At 39.0% G+C, this 21,146-nt stretch overlaps 1 protein-coding gene across 1 annotated transcript in view; it reads left to right on the plus strand.

The window, feature by feature from the left end:
- KIAA1109 (KIAA1109 ortholog) overlaps nucleotides 1-21,146 on the plus strand; it is a 100,259-nt gene that overhangs the window by 55,783 nt on the left and 23,330 nt on the right. The window contains exons 44-62 of the mRNA XM_010136635.1: nucleotides 649-824; nucleotides 1,448-2,154; nucleotides 3,550-3,789; nucleotides 4,203-4,296; nucleotides 5,712-5,762; nucleotides 8,662-8,868; nucleotides 9,021-9,259; nucleotides 9,813-10,057; nucleotides 10,937-11,042; nucleotides 12,918-13,015; nucleotides 13,315-13,500; nucleotides 14,497-14,665; nucleotides 15,201-15,412; nucleotides 16,366-16,564; nucleotides 17,131-17,190; nucleotides 17,330-17,556; nucleotides 18,457-18,587; nucleotides 19,726-19,849; nucleotides 20,790-20,899. Coding sequence (XP_010134937.1) covers nucleotides 649-824; nucleotides 1,448-2,154; nucleotides 3,550-3,789; nucleotides 4,203-4,296; nucleotides 5,712-5,762; nucleotides 8,662-8,868; nucleotides 9,021-9,259; nucleotides 9,813-10,057; nucleotides 10,937-11,042; nucleotides 12,918-13,015; nucleotides 13,315-13,500; nucleotides 14,497-14,665; nucleotides 15,201-15,412; nucleotides 16,366-16,564; nucleotides 17,131-17,190; nucleotides 17,330-17,556; nucleotides 18,457-18,587; nucleotides 19,726-19,849; nucleotides 20,790-20,899 — 3,581 coding nt within the window. The remainder of the gene's footprint in view (nucleotides 1-648; nucleotides 825-1,447; nucleotides 2,155-3,549; nucleotides 3,790-4,202; nucleotides 4,297-5,711; nucleotides 5,763-8,661; nucleotides 8,869-9,020; nucleotides 9,260-9,812; nucleotides 10,058-10,936; nucleotides 11,043-12,917; nucleotides 13,016-13,314; nucleotides 13,501-14,496; nucleotides 14,666-15,200; nucleotides 15,413-16,365; nucleotides 16,565-17,130; nucleotides 17,191-17,329; nucleotides 17,557-18,456; nucleotides 18,588-19,725; nucleotides 19,850-20,789; nucleotides 20,900-21,146) is intronic.

A 21,146-nucleotide genomic window follows, 5' to 3' on the forward strand; every position in this document is an offset into this window, starting at 1 on the left:
TTGGAGTTCTGTAGGAAAAAACTAGCTACTACTACTGGGGAAAAAAAAGACTAAAATAAAATCTTAAAACGATGACCACACTGTGCTGTTACTGTACACGTTTCTTAGACATTCCTGTGCAAAGATGAAAGGCTCAAGAAACCTTTGAGGTGTCCCATAACAAACGTTATGAATGACCATTAATAGGATATTGTTTTAAAATGTCAAAGAATATATTGGAGCATTTGTGAGATTAACCTAGTTCTCCAGAGTACTTTTTACTGAGGGAACATGCAGAAACCTTGCTCCCATAGCTGAGCATTCAGTGCTGGCTTGTTGTACAATTAATCTTTTTACTCAGAAAGTTCATAAAGCTTCTCCTTTTGATCCCCCTTCTTTCTGTGTTATGGCACTGTCAATGAAACTTAAAAATGATGGAATCACAGAATTGTTTGGGTTGTAAGGGACCTTCAAAGGTCATCTAGTCTGACCCGCCCCCCCCGCAGTGATCAGGGGCATCTTCAGCTAGATCAGGTTGTTCAGAGCCCTGTCCAAATGTTCTGTATTATGTAGCTGACATTGTAAATATTCTAGATCAAGAAATGATGGAACACGAGTATAAGAATAATCCCGACAATTAGTAGTACAGCACTGGGTTTTGTTTTGCAGGTTGTCTTCAAACCTCTCCTAAGTTACACGGGAATTCAGTCTCAGGATGCAATGCCGCTGTGCTACAGAATGTACTTCGGAGAGTACCTTTCATTCTCAGGAACGCTGGACTGCTTAAGAGCAGATATTGTTGATTCAGATACTGCAAAGGAAAGAAAAAGCAAGCGAGCTCGAAGGTATGTTGTGAGATATTTGAAAGTACGTATATTGTTTAAAGAACAGAAATCAGGTGTTTCATTTGAAGACGTAGAATTCTGAAGCACTTCATTAGAGTAAGGAGCAGTCCTGTATTCTTGTATTCTTACCTGTTTTGTCTTGAGTTGGTTTTTTTTAATCTTCCTATGGAATGGTTTGGAAACTTGAAGTATTTGAATCTCAGCTACTTTTGGAAACTGGAGATTGAGGAGGGGAGAGCTGGTGGGAATAATAGTGGGGGGAATTTGAGAGGTGCTTAGATGCCATTTCGTAATGAATTATGTAAATTAGGTTTTTACATTTGGCGTACGTGCCCAAAATTGGCAGCGGGAAGATTCAGCGAAGCTTTAGATTGGGCTGGAAAGATTGTGTGACAAACTACGTTTACACTGAACTGAGTTATGACTGTGGCAGCACGCAGTATGAATTGTAAAAGTAGGTTTTGTTATATTTAGAACTATGGTAAGAAGGTGATGTCCAAGGGGCAAGAAAAGGTTGGATTCAGTAACTTAGACGTACCGCTGTGTTTAAAAACAAACAAACAGCAAGTGTTTGATTCCTTAAAAAGAACCACAGTAGTAACTCGTACCTTTTCTTTCCTTAGGCAAGGAGCTGTCAATCTTCCTCCTCTTGAATTCAAACCGGCTTTGATGTTGGAAACGTTCAGTATTAGTGCTGTTGTAATGGAGAAATCCATTTGCACACCTCACAACTCCACCAACGCCCTTTCTTTTCATGACTTGAATAAACGCTATTATAATACTTTTCACTGTAATTTTACGATTTCTTGCCAGTCCATAAGCCAGCACGTAGATATGGCACTGGTCCGCCTCATTCATCAGTTCAGTACAATGATCGATGATATCAAAGCCACGCAGACGGACATCAAACTCAGCAGGTACACAGCTGGATCAGCTTCTCCAACACCTACTTTTAAAACCCGCAAACACAGAGACTTCCGCTCTTCTGACTTCAGCCGGAGCTCTCGAGGAAGCCTTAATGGAGGTAACAGGGTGAACAACACCAAGAACAAACGAACAAACAATGAGAACAATAAGAAAGAGTCTCGAAACAAGAATTCCTTGGGGAGGTCGGAAAGAAGAACTTCTAAAGTGTCCCGGAAAGGTTCAAAAGATGTCGTTGACCACATGACTATTCATATGGATGACTCTGACTCTATTACCGTGTCGGAACAGAGCGAACCTTCTGCTGAATGCTGGCAAAATATGTATAAGTTACTGAACTTCTATTCACTCATTTCTGATCCAACTGGGATTTTAGAAAAGTCTTCTGAAACTTTTGGACCAACAGGTAAACTGGTTCATGAATCCAAACAAGTGAGAGTAGGTGCTTTTTGCTCAAGTGTATTCTTCTAAAGCTTGATTGTAAGGTGGTTTGTTTGTTTTGATTTTTTTTTTTTTTTTTTTTTTTTTTTTTTTTTTTTTTTTTTTTTTTTTTTTTTTTAAAGTTGCCTACCCCATCTACCATGGAGCAGAGGGGCAGGTGGTGCGGATGGTAGGGGGAAGCTTGTAATCAGTTCTTCAAGATGATGTACAAAAGAAAACAATTCTTTTCCTGGCTTTATAGTGTGCTATTTTTTTTTTTTCAATCCTAAACTTGGTCAAATATATATTAATTGATCCGTTTTAAATTCAGTCCCTCAGTTCTCTTGTGCAGCTCTGTTAATCTGGATTTGCACTGGTTGTGGGACCGGGTTAAATGGTTAACTTTTCTGGTTAACTGTGTATGGAGAGCAGATGGAGTTTGTTTCTCCCTCAGTGCTATTTTGTTTTCAAAGTGGCTAAAGAAAGTGCTGTATATTATCATTTTGTGAAAATGTGTAAGTGTGTACGTAAGCAGTCCTGAGGGGGATAATTTCTGCCCTGAGACTGAGTGAATAAGAGGATAATCTGTGAATCTAGATTTGAGAGATAAAAGGTGAAATACTGAATTTGGTCAAGCCCAACAAAAGTTACAGGTGTTTGGGCCCTAAGTTGACCCAAAGCTTTGAGAGCTGGGGTGAGCATTGCTCTCTGTTTCTGCTGTATTTTAGCACAGCAGAGTAAATCTGAGAGCTGACTTGCATCATTCTTTTTGTTGGTGAATATAGGTTGCTGTAAATATGCAGGGCATGATATAGTTACTAGTTAGAGGCATTTTCTTTGGAATTCTCTTAACTAAAGAGTGAAGAACTGAGGAAGTGTCAAATGAGAGTTTCTGTTAAACAGAGGGCAGTATCTTCCGTGCCCAGAGTATCGTATCCACAGCTATGACATCTGCACAAAATGTTAATTTTCTTACATTGTTTTTATTCTCTGAGCGTTGAAAAGGAAAACTTGCTTAAGCAAAACTGGATTGTAAGAACTTCTGGCTATGAAATCAAAAAGGAAACAGGATAATTGCAAACTGTCAAAGCATGTTTGCTGTAGAACAATAAAATGACATAAACATGAATACTTAGATAATGTACATAAGAATGTATCTATGAATAATAATGAAATTGCATCCTCGTTGTCCCCATTGTGTCTTGGATTTGGTTCAGTTGCAATGTTGTTAGAGTGGAATAAGTGAGGCACACATAATTTACCTAAAGAGTCCGCTGGGTGTGCGTGATACATGATCCTTGGTTGCAAATACAAATATAAATCAGGTATGTCAAGGATTTCTTGTACAGTATCCTCAAAAAACTCCTTTGTATTTCCACAGGTGTTCGAAGCCCAACCGAACCTGCTTGTCGGGTGGTGTTTGAGAACGAACAGGACAATGGCAGAGACGCGCAGCGGAAGCGCAGCCTGGTGACTTCGGAGCCTCAGCACGTGACTCTCATTGTCTTTGGGATAGGCATGGTGAACCGAACCCACCTGGAGGCAGACATCGGCGGTCTGACGATGGAGTCCGAACTGAAGAGAATCCATGGCAGTTTCACCCTGAAAGAAAAAATGAAAGGTGGGATAAGCTAAACTGGACTCTGTAATTAAATTCAACGGCAGCTTTACATGTTTGTGCATGTACGTACCTGTACCAGTGCGTGTGTATGTGTAATATGTTTTGTTTATAAATAGATGTACCTTATGTCAGTGTCTGGATAGTATAACAACATTGCACAAAGTCTTTTATGAACTATTACCAGGATGCAAGTTTTTCAGAAACTGCCATGAAGGAAATTCTTTTAGAAAATAGTCACTCCTTTAATTTTCAAAAGCTTGTCACAATTTAAATTTAATAATACTTCATGTTACACTTTTAGTAAAGTGTAACTTTTCAGTTGTTTTCCTGCTACTGTATTTTTGAAAGCAGTAGGCATACCTGGAAGCATTCTACTGAGTGAAATGCTGCTAAATATCTTATTTTTCTTAAAGATGTACTACATCAAAAGATGACTGAGACATGTGCCACTGCTCACATAGGAGGTGTCAATATCGTCCTGCTGGAGGGAATTACCCCGAACATTCAGTAAGTGTGAAGCCTGACAATTTAAAATTGTGCCAGCGCATAGAAGTGGAATCAGATGTGTGACGGTCAAGGTGTGTAGCTTAACGTGGAGAAAGCATTGGTGATGTATTTTTAGGTGGGATCTTTGAAGTTGTAGAGTTTGGTGGTAACCATGCAGCCGTTGCAGAATTGCGCTTGTCTTGTAAAGCCAATTGTGTGTGCTTGGAGGCTTTTAAGTCTGAGTAAGCTGAGAAGGAGTACAGTGAAGTACTTACAGGTTTCAGTTCTAGGGCACATTCACACAGACATAGTTACATGAATGTTCCTGCTAAGTTCTCTTTCTAGTAAAGGATACTAGTAAGTTTGGAACTGATGGTAGGATCACGGTGTAAATGGGTAAATGACCTGACCGAAGAAATCATAGGTGACAGGTCCTCTTGGAAAAAGACAGATATTAAATTTTGTATAACTGAGCCTTCTGCACTGATTTTTTCCATGTGGTGTATGCCTACAAACTTTATCACATTGCGTGTATTGTTTCTCTTATGCTTCTAATTGCTTTTTGAAGCTATAGGTTCCACTAAACCATACAGTCTACCCATGCAGATTATTCCTATTTAAGATCTAGATTGTTTCTTTAATAGACACCTTTCTGAACTTCCATGATGCATGATTCTTTCCGTTGTTTTTACAGTTCTAATACCCATTCTCAACCCTTTAAATAATTGACACAGCTTGGCAGGAGTCGAGGGGAGACTCACTTTTTCTGCATGAACATCCTGAATGACTTGCTCAGCACCCACATCGTTTGGGTTTTGTTGGGTTTTTTATGACAGGTTCACAAACATCATTGTTCTTGGTTTCTAGCTGAACTTCTGTTTGAGTTGCACAACAGCCAAAACTCCACTCTGTAACGTAGGTCACCCTCACGCAGTTTGGGTGTTAGCTGGGTAACCCTCAGTATGTGATCTGGGTTTAGAATATTAATGTTTTAGAAAAGGGACTTGAGTCTCTCTCTAATTTCTGTTTAGTTTGGAAGATGCTCTATAGAACTTAAAACATACAGAACGATATTAATGTCCCCAGCTAAATATCTTCCAATAAGCATATTTTGGAGGGATAAATAGAAGTTCTAGTCTGACAGCTGTGTAGGGCTTCTGAAAGCAACTGTGGTTCTTCATGTCTGTTTTATGTCATAATCTTATTGAGCTTCCATATAGGGAGTGTACAGAAGGAAAGGGGGGAAAATATTGATAAATCCCTAACAGCAATAAACAACAAAGCCTGACAAAACTAAAACCTTCAACTTGGTAAATTTGAAAGTAAGTGTCATATTGTGGGTTACAAGTAATTAACTGACTAATTTTGCATGAATATTTATTCTTTATTTGCTTTGTTTTTGTTTTTCTTGCTTTCTCTTGAATCTTCATCTGTAGACTGGAGGATTTTCCTACATCTCCTACAAGCACAGCCAAACAAGAGTTTCTGTATGTCATATTATTATGTTTAATAGTCTTGCAATTAACTGTGTTGTGTAGCTCATGGCTGCGTTCCTACTGTTTGTGATTGTGTAGTAGGCAGATGTTGATTGAATATGTTTAACATCTGATAGTACCTAGATAAGCTTTTATTGTAGCTTGCGAAATACCTGTCCAAAAAAGCCCTGTAAATGTCAACAGTCCAGTTTTAGGGGCAGATATTACACTATACGGTCAGTACCCCAATGCTGGAACAGTTTCACTGGCTGTTGAGTTCTTTAGATCTGCTTCTGTGCTTATTTTAATGAGGTGAAATAACGCTGATAAATGTAAAAGAGCAGACAGGTTAGATTTGCTCTGAACTTGGTAAGGAGCTCCTGTGCTTGGAGTGACAGTACCTGTTGTGTGATTTCAGCATGAACAGGACCATCCTTTTGTCTTTGTTTACCTCAGCGTTGGGTGTTATTACTAGGTGGGCTCACACAAAATGTTTTCCCTAACTGTGCCTGTGCATCTACTGCCCATGAAGGTGACCCTCTTCATGTCCCCCAGATCTGTATGTGTGATGTAGGTCTTTCACACAAGATGCAATGCTTTGTTTCTGCTTCCTTTTAACTTCCTGATGCTCAAGTGCAGAGGGTCTAACTAGAGTAGTGGTTGAGGTGGAAAATGGCCCTGGCTTCTGGCAACCCAGAAGCTCTGTTAGATGGTGGTCCTGCAGTAGGCTGAGAAGAAAAGTTATGTAGCTAAAAATGTTGATTCACTTCAAAACGTCCGTATGGATGGTAGCTCTGGAAGGAGAGGTGGTGGACAGTAAAAGCACAAGCGATGTAAAGGTGATGTTCAGGTTTTTGTTCCATTTTGTCTGGTAGCGACATCAAACCACCAAAAAAGAAAGTACTCTTTGCTTAGTGCGTCACTGAACAGTTGAACTCATTGCTAAATGATGTGGATGACAAAAATATAAATGATGAGAAGGGTTGGACAAATCCATGTAGGACAGGTCTGGTGGTGAGTCATGAACATACTATAGCCTCCGACTCAAAAAGTAAACCCCGATGGCTGGAATTAAGGGACGGATCACTTCACTTAAATCACCCAAAATAGCTGCTGCTGCCTGAATTTTCATCTGACTCCGTGTGGTAGTTCCTCTGTGTGTTACTGGCCTCTTGCTGATGTTTTTTCCACCCTTTTTCTAACGTTCCCAAAAATCTATGAAATTGGGTACTGGCCTCGTAGCCTGTACTGTAGTGGGACAAAGACTTCTCTCACAAGTTTGTCTGGAAAGTGATTATTTATGGAATTGATGCAAGAATATGGAATTATTTCTGGATGCATTGCTGGTATATAACAAGTCAGGAAGAGATCGGGCAACTTCCCTTAAGCTGAAAGTTGTTCTTGAATAGCTGCTATAGTTTGTGTTACAGATGGGGGAGAAAAAAGCGTATCCTTGACTGGCTTCACAATAGTTCAGTCAGAATAGTAGCGGAATGAGAGCAGGAAATAAGCAAGCATCAACAGAGAAATAACAGTGTCTCTCTCCTTTGAAGAGGTGGATTAAAATAAATCTGCCCTTAAGACATACTTATTTGTATAATGCTTTTCTGAAAATACTTGTGAGTTAAGATTTGTTCCCTCCTTCATTTTTGTGAAAATTCTTCAAGTATGTTGAAATAATTTCTGCTTGACAGTCTACCCTAAAGTATTAATTCATGAACACTTTAAGTTGCGTGTAGCACTTGTGTAGCTGTGAAAATCTGAAAGTTTCCTAGAGCCTCAGTGAAGTGATCTCAGGCTGTTGACAGCTGCTGAGATTGCAGCACAGTGCTGTGCATTTCTTTATTATAAGCAGAAGAATGATGTTTATTTTGTTGTATTTCCATTCCTGGGATGCTTTGGGCCAGTGGATTTTAACATCAGAATAAGGACCCTTGGGTTAAGGCTTCACAGAAGAAACGTTACTTACGGAGTAGAATTCCTAGAATATTGTAGCTTTCACCATGAAAACAAACTCTCTGTAGAGCAATTTAAATTGTGGTATATATGCCTCTTTAAATTTAGTATTTGAGAAACTTTCATTGAATGTTGCAATTTGGGAGTCTGTTTTTCTGGCGTTTCAGCTAATGTACTGCATCTTCACAACTCTGTCTTTCTCTTTGAGGCTGTAATATTCTGTGCTGGCTACAAAATATACTTCCATTGAGTAACCCTCCAGTAATTTACCTTGTATATGTCACCCCATGTGTCTTTTTTAATAGGAGCTTAGTGAATTCTGATATGCCCAAATTTCATTTTGACAGCAAAAACCGTCAGCTTTGTGCAGTTGTATTTTTATCTTGGGTGACCATTGTGAACCATCCTTTTTAACATTAAAATAAAATTTAGATTTTGGTGTACTGTGTGCCAATTCAACATCAGTATTAATTCACAAACCCATTTATCACACTCGCTGTGTATTTATTGCTAAGCGAGTATCTTCTCCATTGACCTTTTCGGATGCTAAAATCAGATTTTACTAAGCCTCCTTGTGGAAAGGATGATTCAGGATTATTCCTGAAATTGGGTTGAAATGGAAGGCTCTTATTTGTTTCCGTGTGTGAAAATTTGTCTCTGTATGTGCAGCCTGGTCTGTATAAACTCAAATGATCTTAGATTATGGAAAAATAACAGTTTAACAGGTATTTTTGCAATGCATGACTTGTAGTTCTCTTAAATGTAGTGTAGTTGTTTGTGGCATGTAGTGCATTGATGTGTGTAAAGTGAAAGAAAAAGGAATGTGAATGTAGTTTATAAACAGAATCGCTTATGAATACTTGAAAATTCAGCTAATGCTTAAAACCCCATTTTAACATAAAACCGTAACTGTGTTGAAGGATACTCAAGTAAATCCTGTTTCCTTTTCTGTTAGAACTGTCGTGAAATGCAGCATTGCCAAATCCCAGGCCCTGTATAGCGCCCAGAGAGGGCTGAAAACAAACAACGCTGCCGTGGTCAAAGTTGGAGCCATCAGCATCAACATTCCTCAGCACCCCGCCACGCTGCACAGCATGATGGTGCGCAGTTCTCACCAGCTCTCCAAGCAGATCTCGGATCTCATCAGGCAGCCGTCGACTGCGTAAGTGCTGCTTGCAGGGCGCTTCGGAGTGCTGCTGGTTGCCATCCGTTCATGGGCTTGCGCTGCTTTGAATGTGTGTGGGAGAGTCAGGCTAGACACGTATCAGGTTAGACTGACAAGAAGTATTTTGTGATCTTTGTCTTGGTCAATAGGCCTCAGCCTACCAAAGAAGATGTTGCGACTCCTTTGCCCTCTGAAAAGACTCCAACGAGTATTAATCAAACACCCGTTGAAACAAACGAATTTCCGCAGCTGCCAGAAGGCTTAGAGAAGAAGCCTATAGTTCTCAAATTCAGTGCCATGATAGATGGGATAGCTATCGGAGCAGCGCTCTTGCCCTCTCTGAAGGCGGAATATAAGATGGGAAGGATGAGGAGTCATGGAATGACAGGTAACAGTTCTCTGAAACTTTAAAAATGTTATGACTTTTAGTTTGGCCTTGCTAGAAGCATCCACGAAGACTTGATGTTTCTGCTGAGTCGTAGTGAGATCTTTGAATCTGTCGTTAATGGCTTGGTTTTTTGAATGTGGACTTCGGTCGGGTGGGGCCATATAGAGGATTTACACTGCTGCTGTTATACGCAATTGCCAGAGGCAGAATACAAGAGCAGATGAAGATCTGTATACATTCATATGTAAGCTCCCAGGAAGTTTCCCTCTGACTGCTAAAATCAGTTTATGATTCTTGATTTACTAAGTTCTGATTCGTAAGACTATTTGAAAATACTCTTACGGGGTCTCTTATGGGTACACATGAGGTGTTTATGCGACTCCATTCTCCATCTAATTACAGTGAAGTCTGAGTGAGTATTTATAGCTTGAGACATCTACGCTTCAATAACATTTTAAAGATTTTTTTTTTTTTAAGTGTTCTTAAATGTAAAGATAAATAAAAGATTCTTTTACCCATTCATACCTGTTCTTTCCCCATCTTCCTTTGACAGGTGCCCAAACTAGATTTAATTTTGAGCTTCCAAGCCACAGATTGCGCTTCACTTCAAAAGTCTCTGCCACTGACATGTCAACCATTCCTCCTTCGGCAAGTCTCAACCTTCCTCCTGTCACTATGTCTGGCAAATATATCATGGAAGAACATGATACCTACTCAGACCAGATTTGGAGCATAGACGAGCTGCCTGCCAAGCAAGGTTATTACCTACAGGGGAACTACTTACGCTGTGTGGCTGAGGTGGGTGTTGGAGATGGTCTTTCCTAACCTCTTATTTCCATTCTATTACATTTCTGTACGTGCATCTTCATGTTATTTGACTAATCTGCCTACTCCAGAACTCTGCAGTGTGCAGGTTGATCCAAATAGAGCATTTGTAATTGTGTGACACTGAAACAGAGCTTTCTCAGTCCTTGGTTTGAGCGGCCAACATATTAAGCAGTCAAGACCACTGTATCAGAGGGTTTTGAATATGTTCTTTTGTGCCATTAAATAAGGAAGAGATGTTTAGAAACTTTTTTTTGGAATTACAGTATTTCTCATCAGTGCAGTAGACAACAGCATATTACTGATGATTCAAGTGTCATTTTACACTGAATCTTATGCTAAAGCATCAGATAATGTCATATGCTTTGCAAAAAGAAAGACTGGGAAATTGAAAAGCAATTTCATTGTTCTATTTTTTTGTGATTTTTGTGACAGCTCCATAGATAGGAGCAGCTATTTGAAAAACATGAATGGTGAATTTAAATGATGTTAGGCAGACTCCAGTTCCTTTGTAATATTCTTTGAGAAGAGATTGGACACATAAATTTACCATTGATGTATCAGTAAACTTGTTCATCTGCAGTGACCAGAATAACGTACTGTTAGAGGTTGACAGCTCACTTCTGTTTTGTTCTGACAGTGATTTACCATCTGGAATTTGGTAGGATTTCGCATGAACCTTAGTCAAGCCCTGCGTTTAGCCCAAGACAAAACTATTTAATGTTCTTTTTTTATGCCAGTAATAATATAATTTGACGTAAAGGTGTGCCTAAAAAGTAAAAAGGTGATGTTTTGAAAATGTAAGTATGGTGACTCTTCTGAAGTTTGTTCTGAAATTTTGTGTTTCTGCAGGTTGGTTCCTTCGAACATAACCTCACAACTGATCTTCTAAATCACTTGGTATTTGTGCAAAAAGTGTTCATGAAGGAAGTAAATGAAGTCATACAGAAGGTTTCAGGTAAGCAGAACACTTCAAGTAAGATCCTTAAACCTTGTAAAATGCAGATCGTGGTATTGCAGTTTGTAAAATAACATCAGTGTCTTCCTTTAACGGAAAACAGCTGTGTCGGGGGAATACGGTGTCGACACTGGCGTTCCTTAGTGTCGACACTGGCGTTCCTTAGTGTCTCTGGATTCCCAGCTCCTTGATTCTTGGCAGATTACGTGTTTCAGAACTGTTTGGAAAAGGCATTTGGCTGTTCACGGGATCGGTTTGTGTATCTTGCTGGATACTGCAGAAATGACTGGTTTGTTTCTGTCATTTAGGCTGGCTTCTGTGCTCAGGAAATTTTCTGTGCTTAGAAAGAGCTTTGTCATTCAAAACCCAATTACAGAACAGCAGCAAAACCACTCAGTGTTGTCTCTCTCACAGCATGCCACAGAAACAGAATACTGAATTGTCCATTCATAAAAAAAGTCTCTTTGAAGCACAGTTTGCACAGCATTTAAAAATAGGTGCACTCCCTTTCTAAATCTTACTGTTAGAGACTTGCTCTGTGTTCAAGAACTGAAAGCCAACCAAGAAGCTGATGATAACTCGTGCCATACAATATTTCACTCAGCAAACAAGTTCTATCACCCTACGCCCTGGAAAAAGTACTACAAAATGAGAGTGTGGTTACTCTGAGGGGAAGTGTGAGGACTGGAAGCTTTGTTTGATACATCAGTTGTTGTTTGGTGGGTTTGTGTAAGTACAGGGTTATAATGTACTGTGGGAGTTACATGACAGATGAGGAGATGAACAGAGAAGCAAATAAGTAAAGAACCGTGAAAGTGTTCTGTTGTTCTCTAGGTCAAAATAAGAATTGGCAGATGGGGATAAGCAGTCAGTGAATTAGAAAGTAAATCACTAATTATCAAGTATTGTCTGTTTATTATAAAGAAATAATACTAACAACGTCAAAAAGAAAGCAGAATAACCAGGAGAAATAAAGGGAATATGGATTTTATTAGTTACGGTTTTAGATGAGGAAGGATGTATGTATGAGAGAGAATGCTACAGGGTGCCAAATGTGGGTGAATTCAAAAGCAAGTGAAATTTCAAGTGGTTTGCTTTCAACACTTTTTGAGTTATTCTGAAAGATTGTTATAGAAATATAGCTAATTTTTAGTGGAAAGATTGGAAACATCATGAGGAAAGATGATAAACTATAAAGTGGTAACTAAGTAAAAGCAGTGTCTGCGTGTGCATCTACATATATTCCTTTCATACGTGCCCTGTGTGTGTATATATTCATGCATACAAATGTACTTAAAAGAAATGTGCAGGTCTGGAGGACATGCCCTGAAGGGAGCTAGAAAATGCAGTGGATTGCTCCGTCAGGTGAGGGTATGCGGGGATATGTAACCGGGGATAAACTGCGCCAGGATGAGGAAGTGAATACAAAAATAAAATAATCGCAGAATATTCTTTCTCCTGTTGTCGAAAAATGCTGATGTAATTTCAGTTCCTCTCTTCATGCAATTTGCACACTGTTCGGTTGAGTGTCTAATTTTTATTGTCAGATAATTAAGAAATATGTTGGTGCATGAGACAAAGAATATCTTACTGAAAACTAAGAGTTATTCCTTACAGATTTTGAGCCTTCCTGTGGAAAGCTTCGCAGGAGGGAGGAACGTGACTCTGCCTCGGTTCGTACTAGGGAGCTATTAATGATAGCTGATAAGTAGAATCTCCACCGGTGTCTTCCACCTTCAGCATGTATTTGTATTAATAAATTTTCAACTGGTCACTGCTAAGTGAGGCTGAATTCACTGTCACTGTTTTTATATCTGTTTGTTTTAAAATGTTTTCTTTGTTCAAACTTCGCATGTGTTTATTTACTGTGTGCAGGAGGAGAGCAGCCGATACCTCTTTGGAATGAACATGATGGCACGGCTGATGGAGACAAACCAAAAATTCTTCTTTACTCATTGAGCCTACAGTTTAAGGTAATCTTATGATGCCAGACCAGCAGTCCTAGATGCTATTCGTGGCTTTTGGGTTTTACCTCACAGGAGGTAAAACTGATTCAGGACACACTGCATGAAGAAAAAGACTTGGAGTTGTTCCAGTGTTCTTTTCAAATATCTTAGTGGTGTTGCCTTGTGAAAAACAATTATGTCCTCTTTTTTTACTGCACAGTGAAAAGGGCTTTTTGATGTTCTTTTGCTGTTCGGGGGGTTTTTTTGGCTTCTTTTCATGTGTCTAAAGCAGATCCTAAAAACTAAGTACCTTCCTTATTCATTAGGGAATTCAAGTGACAGCTACAACTCCCTCAATGCGAGCCGTGAGATTTGAAACTGGATTGATAGAACTTGAGCTCTCAAACAGACTGCAAACCAAAGCAATGCCTGGAAGTAGCAGCTACCTCAAACTGTTTGGGAAGTGCCAGGTGGATTTAAATCTGGCACTAGGACAGATTGTTAAACACCAGGTTAGTGCTCAACATCTTTGCATCTGGCATTCTTATACCATTCATATATTCCAATACCGTGTGATTATAAAGTACATAACCAAGCCAAGAGGCTGTGTTACACTGCTGGTTTTTTTCTGATCTGGCTGTGCAGGGAGTGTAAAGCTCTCCTGCAGAGAGTGGTGGATTATTTTGTTGTTGTTTGGGCGTTTGTTATTTTTTTTTGGTTACTCTTTTCAGATTTTTTTAAATAAAACTGTAAGCATTCTGCAGCACACAGTTGTGGAGATGTACTTGCTGAACATGCTCTCATGTTTTGTTAAATAGTTGTTCAAAATAAGTTTTCCCACTTGAGTCAAGAAGTGGCTGGAGATAACTTTTCAGAGGAGTTAACAAGTCTTCGTTATGAAGGCCAGTGTAATTGCGTAAAAGATGGAAGGAGTCAAGAATGAGCTCTCTTTTCTCATGCCATTAATGTCTTAGAAGTTACTAGCCTTTTACAGCAGTAATGGCCTTGTTACTGAGGCAAATTAAAAATCTTCATTGATATTATTTTTAGGTTACAGGAATGAAATAATAAGACCAGACAGGATCCAGACTTGACTAGACCTACATTATGACCTAGTTTGTCAGAGTTTGACAGTTATAGTTCTTGGATTCTTAAACTCACTGTTACCGGGAATCACTAATACTACGATAGGAAAATATTTTGTATTTATTTTAGAAATAAATACAAGTCTTAGAACCTATAAATGTACTGTCATAATAGAGACTCTGGATATAAAAATAGTTAGTTAATATTTCATGATAAATAAGGAAAAGAACGCTGTGATCAGAATTTAATGTAAGAAAATGGAATGTCCTCGAAAGCAGCTTTGGCTAGAGTGGAAAGGAGATGTCCTTATTTCTGTTGTAACTTTACATTTTGTCAAAATCGGTAATTTGATAGTTTTTCCCCATCCCTGAACTCTCTGTGATGCAAAACCCTCTCTCTTCCAATTTTTTTAACTTCTAAAGGTTTACGAAGAAGCTGGCTCAGACTTTCATCAAGTTGCCTATTTCAAGACAAGAATTGGATTAAGAAATGCTCTCCGAGAAGAAATCAGTGGCTCGTCAGACAGAGAAGCCGTGCTCATTACTTTGAACAGACCAATTGTTTTTGCTCAACCTGTGGCCTTTGATAGAGGTATTGAAGAGACAATTGCTACAAATTTGTCTTCATACTGAGGAAACAATGCGTTTTTTTTTTTTTCAGAGGCTTGATTATTCAAGATTTAGCATACTTCATGTTAAATCAAAATATTAAGTAGCTGAGATATTTAGGAGATCGGCTACATGCCAACAGGTTAATAATTCCTGAGGTCAAAAATTCCGTTTGCTGAGGTGGATAGTTTTCAGATGGTTTGGAGGAAGTTGCCTCTTGTAAGTCTTCAGAAATGAATAATGCTGAGAACAGCATCGCTTTCTGTGGTTTAATATGTTAATTTCTATGTTAAATGATTAGATTTGTCCATCTTGTCAATGATCGGCTTTGTCCATCTTGTCCTTTGCAGCATGAGCCTCTTCACAACATCCTGAATATGTGTGTGTCCGCTGTAGTACATCCACTGTCCTAAAGTAATGGAGAAACTGTAAAGATGAAAAAAAAATAGTGAATGTGGGGTGGTTTTTTTATTTGCATACATTGATTTCAGTTAAGTGTTTCTGGTTTCTTCATAAAGCCGTGCTGTTTTGGCTGAACTACAAGGCTGCGTATGACAACTGGAACGAACAGAGAATGGCTTTACATAAAGATATTCACATGGCCACAAAAGAGGTGGTAGATATGCTGCCTGGAATCCAACAAACCTCTGCGCAGGCTTTTGGGACCCTCTTTCTTCAGCTGACTGTCAATGACTTGGGAATTTGCCTGCCCATCACAAACACTCCTCAGGTATCAAAACGTCTGAAGCAATGTGACTATTAGTAGTCTGTTGAAATATCCATTTGCATGGGGTACATAGCCTTTATGTCCATAAATGGGATTTTTTTCTTCATACTAATGCAGAAGTCATGGGGTGCTGATAACTGCACTAGTGACATGGCTTGTAATGGAAATGGTGTTCTTGTTCAGAGGAGAACTAGGTTCTGCATGTTTCAGTTAAAAAATAACTATTAATTTACTGAATATCTACATGGGTTATATAGATAGGTTTCTCAAACAGTCACTTTTATTTAGGAACTCAGACTGGGTTAAAGAAATATTTAAAAAGCAGTCACTGACAAAAAGTCTGTCGCTGTAGTACAGTACATTGTAGTACATACTTACTGGACTGGAAGTCTGGCTTTTTAAAAGGGAATATGGGGGCTTGTTTGCAGTCTATAAACAAAATTATAGACCTTCATACAGAAAGGGCTGGAAAATAATCGGTCAATCTGTATGTTTAATACTCTGCATGATTGTAGATATCAAAATAAGCACAAAAAACCTGTGTAAAAATTGAAGTTACTTCTCGTCATTGAACAATCAACTCACGTGCAACCCTTCTTGAAGAAAAGAATCAATCCTGGGCTTATTCTGAGGACACGGGGCCGTATGGTTCATAGCCCTTGATTGCTAGTCCTTGATCAAACATGGAATTTCTTTTCCTTTTCTTGGTGAGCCTGACTCCTGTTGCCCTAATATAATTACAACGTAGGTGTTCCATTTAGAAAGCAACAGTGCAAGACGTTGTACAGACAGATGTGATGCTTCTACAACTTACTGCAGAGAAGGAAAAATACAGAGAGATAGAAGAGGAGGATCCATCTTATAATAGGGACAGATAAATAGCATTTAACGCATGTACGGTATCACTTTGACACTGCAATAACCAGTAAATCCTCTCTGTGCTTTTTATATTCCAGTCTAACCACAGTGCAGATCTTGACACTGGCTCTGCTTTAGTCCTGACCATTGAAAGCACGTTAATCACTGCCTGCTCATCAGAGTCTTTAGTTAGCAAAGGCCATTTCAAAAACTTCTGTATCCGCTTTGCTGACGGCTTTGAGACAAGTTGGGATGACTGGAAACCAGAAATAAGAGGAGATCTCGTTATGAATGCATGTAAGTGGATGTGATTTTGTACTGGGCAATAGTGTTTCAGGTATAAATCTACTTCTACCCTTTCCCATGACTTTTAAAACTGATGAACGTTCCTCCAAAAGATAAAGACTTTGGCCTTTTGAAAGCACAATAATAGGGATTTAAGAGTTGTATTCTTCTGCTGTTTTCCTCTATAAATAACTTTGTTACTATATGTCTCATTGTAAGCATTTAAATTCTGTCTGAGAAACATTGGAAGACTTGGATTTGTTGCTTTTATATAATTTCCTAAGATCCCCGTAAGTTTTCAATAGTTTCATATGGATTATTTACATATTTTTATATATATCTGTCTTTCATTACAGTGAGGATTCTAGAATTTACATGGAATTTTAAGACTTGGATGTTACCAAGTAGGCTCACTTTACTAAATAAGATCAGTCATTCAGTGGGAGTTAAAACGAAACCTCCTGTCCAACCCCACTCATGGTTTCATTGCGGAGGGAGAGGGACTGAGGTGAAATTTGGAAGGGCTGGGCTAAGGCAGCTCTGACTGTTTGCCTAATCACTGTATGTGCTTCATATAGGCGTTGTGCCAGATGGTACCTATGAAGTATGTTCTAGGACAACAGGACAAGCTGCAGCAGGTAATACACTTTTGAAATAAATCACGTCCTATATAAATAAAGCATTCATAAAATAGGGAAGTTTTTCAAAGAGGAAAGACTGGTTCAAGTTTGTTGTGTGTGTTGTTTGTTTGTTTTTGGTTTTTTTTTTCTTATACAGAAAGTAGTAGTGCTGGAACCTGGACGCTGAATGTCTTATGGAAGATGTGTGGTATTGATGTGCACATGGATCCAAACATTGGGAAAAGACTGAATGCGTTAGGCAACACCCTCACCACGTTGACAGGAGAAGAAGATATCGATGACATTGCTGACCTCAACTCTGTGAACATAGCTGACCTTTCAGATGAGGATGAAGTTGACACCATGTCTCCCACTATACATGCAGTAAGTGAATCAACCAGCGTAAGTGCTACTAATTGGAAAAGCATTGACAAAGTCTTCAGTCACATGGAAAGATCTTAGAGTTGAGTTCAGTGTGCTACTCCTTAGAGCTCATATAACTCTTGCTGCAAATCAAAAAAGCAAAGCTTGGGAGTTAGTCTCCTAACTCCGTATTTCAAAGGCAGGAAATCACAGATCATATTTCTACTCTTTTTTTTTCAATATGTATATGAAAATATGGAGAACAATACCTAATTTCAGGTACAAAAAAAGCTGTGGCTATAGATAGGTTTTCTTAACAGGAGAGTAAGGTATTAACATGAGCAAACTAGAAAAACTGCTTTATCGGTACTTCTACCCAAAACGCTGCTGACCTTGCTTTATGGTTTCACATCAAAACGTTTTAACGGATGTTCTTGAATGGCTGTCTTAGACGTCTCTTGCCTGCCAGCAGTGAAAATGGAATCCCAGACCACTAATGTTCCTGTTTGTTGTTCAGAAATCAGGTGGAGGTTCATTATGTGGAGATGCACGCAAGCTAACATTTGGGCAGCGGATTGTAAATCACCTGCTGGGTTTGAGCCCCCCAAACCATCGATACTCTGTTCCTGTAGAATATCTGTTGGGGTCAGCCAAGTGTGATGCTCTCCAGTCTAGCAGATCCCATAGGAAAGCAGGCAGGTCCTGCTCATGGGGACAAGTATGTAGTAGTTACAGTGTGTCTACTTGAATGATGGGGTTTGGATCACTGGAAAAAAATCCAATCAGCTGCCTGCTGAGATGGAAGTGATTCCTTTGCATGCTCTAGTCCAAATTTTAAGGTGTGAAATTCACTTTGCCTATTAAATCATACTAATGTCCAATTTCTGATGAGGGCATTAATTAAATGTTTGTTTTAAACAGGAGACTGTTGATCACCGACGGCAGGGAGCTTCTAGTATCCAAACTGGGGAGCAGCGAGGAAGAAAATTTGTGAAACGTTTAGTTGATATTAGAGAACTCAATGAGCAAGCTAAAGTCATTGATGACTTGAAGTAAGTTGGATTTTGCTTTAAGTCGCACAAAGTTTGGGAATAACAAACTGCTGCTGACTTTATTTTCTGCTGTTATCACATATCTTGTGGCGTTGTGATGGTTAAGTAGAAATTCGTGTCTTTATTTAAAAAATGGTCCTTTTGGATAAGAAAATGGTCCTTGTGGATAAGAAAAAACTATATGCCAAGTACTCTCCCACATTTCTCAAGTTCTTCCCCAGGTGTCAAGTTAGTCACCTGTTCTTCCTGGTTCTGCATTACAATGGCTGATTATAGTAAATTTCCTATTGATTCCAAATTGCAGTTGAATCTTCATTTTATTGTCATGGTGATCACTTTAGCAGAATATATTACACTGTAATAAGCTTAGTCTCGTTCCCTGGAAGAAGATAAATATATTTAAATAGATTATTTTTGCATTTTGTAGGTGATATTTTAAAATTAAATCTCTGCTGTACTTGGGAAAACCCTGAAGAAATAATTATTTCAAATTCATAAATTTCAGCTGAACTTCTGTAAATTTTATTAACAATTTTTCACAGCCATGGTTGTTTGGCTAGCTTTTGTTCTTTTTTTTTCCCCCTTCCCTAAGACAGATTTACTATAAATGGATCTGTCTGGGATGGGAATACAGAGTTTGGCAATTTGGCATTAAATAACAGGAGAGACACCTTTTATTGCTTGTCCTTGGAATAAAATTGCTGTCACCACTCGAGTGTAATTGTACCTGAACTTTGGATTTCAGGCTCAATGATTTTATCTAATATGAGTTCAAGAATCAAAACAATGTTTTGTGCCTGCATTTTCTCAGTTTATGAATGCTTCAGAGAACTGATATTTTCAAAATAGCAGTTTCTTTATGGAGTTTTAAAAAATTTAATGGAGTGTTTTTTCTGCAGCAGAAGCAAAAACCTTAAAATCAAAGAATGCTCTTAAAGACAAAATATTATACCTAACAAAAAGTTGTACCTTGAAACAAGAATAAATCTTCTGCAGCTATATTTCATACTAGTCATAAGTAACTATTGAAAGTGGGGTAATTGCCAGGGAAAGCAGAACATCACTGCAATGCAGATTTTGTAATGGGGAAGATAATGTCACACATGTGCAAGATAACTCAACCACGATTTATCCCCAGAAAATTAGGTGCAAGTGAAGGAACTATAAATCAAGAAATTCAGCGCTATCAGCAGCTGGAGTCGGTGGCTGTGAATGATATCCGCCGAGATGTTCGTAAGAAGCTACGCAGGTCCAGTATGAGGGTGAGCAGTATTAAATTACTTGAAAAGTGGGATAGCACTTGAGTCGTGTGTTTTCTGCGTGTTGATTAAAGCAAGGAAAGTGTTAGTAACGGAAAAGGAAGGTTAGGAATATCAAATAGTTCAGCTACCCCTTTATCTTTAGAAGGGGGTGGGGAAAGGTTTTTCCTCCTTGTAATGATGGTGGTAGCAAAACTGAAATGTCACAGATGCTACAATGTAAATGGGTTTATTTGCACACTCACAAGAAGTAGTCGGAGAATGTTTATTTGAAGATGTCATTTGCTCCTCTTAGCGGATTTTAAAGTGACTCCTTATTGGACTGATGGATTGCAGAGGCAGGCGTGTTAACTGCCTGGGCAAATGATGGGTACCTGTTGTATTCCACTTGGCACGTGTGCTTCCTAGAAGTGTGTTCTGTATGTAAATAGGCGGTGTATTTGCAGAGTTAGCTGATATAAAAATGAACACAAGCTACTAATTGTAGACACTAGAAGAAACTGGATGAAAAAACAAGCAGCATTGCTGGCAAGCCACGTGACCTGTCCCAGACCCAGACAACGAACCTGGCAAAACGTTATTGTCAGTGTGTCCTAGTGCATGAGCTCCAGATACGATGCTTCTTCAATAAGGAACCGTCTCTCAAATAGTAATCTCTTCGCAGCTCCTTCTCAGGGGCTCTCATTTCAGCTTCTGTTCCTGTAGTGATAGCTGGGAGGAACGTCTGTTGAAATGCTCAGGTTATTAGCTTTGGGTGTGAGAAGTGAAAGTGTATCTAGAGGGAAGATGAAGATGCTGGCAAATGCTGATGCAAGATACATTTTAGCTCTTACAGAACAAAAATATCTTTTTACTTTACTGGCACACCTGTGTAAAATAGTATTTTAGCTTGCCAGAGTTTTTCTCTGTGTTCTCAGTTGTTGCATTTAAATGTTTGTTTTAGGCCGCCTCCTTGAAAGACAAATGGGGTCTCAGCTACAAACCCAGCTATAGCCGATCGAAGAGTATTTCAGCATCAGGAAGACCACCGCTGAAGAGAATGGACAGAACAAGGTGAGCTTCTGCGTGAGATCTCTGATAGCAGCAACAGCACGTGTAACAGAGAACACGGGGCTTCATGCGTAAGAGTCCTTTTACGAAAGGCAGCGTCTGTGTGTGGTAGAAGTGGACAGGAGGAGCTCATTTTGCAAGACAGGCATGGTCAACAACTTAGGGCTTTCTACAGCATCTGGCTTTCAAGACATACTGAAGAAATGTATGTACGGAAAAGGCAGAGTGCAGTCATTTTCGATTTCTATGC

The sequence above is a fragment of the Buceros rhinoceros genome, unplaced genomic scaffold (genome assembly GCF_000710305.1).
Source record: "Buceros rhinoceros silvestris isolate BGI_N320 unplaced genomic scaffold, ASM71030v1 scaffold5180, whole genome shotgun sequence".
Taxonomy (NCBI): Eukaryota; Metazoa; Chordata; class Aves; order Bucerotiformes; family Bucerotidae; genus Buceros; species Buceros rhinoceros.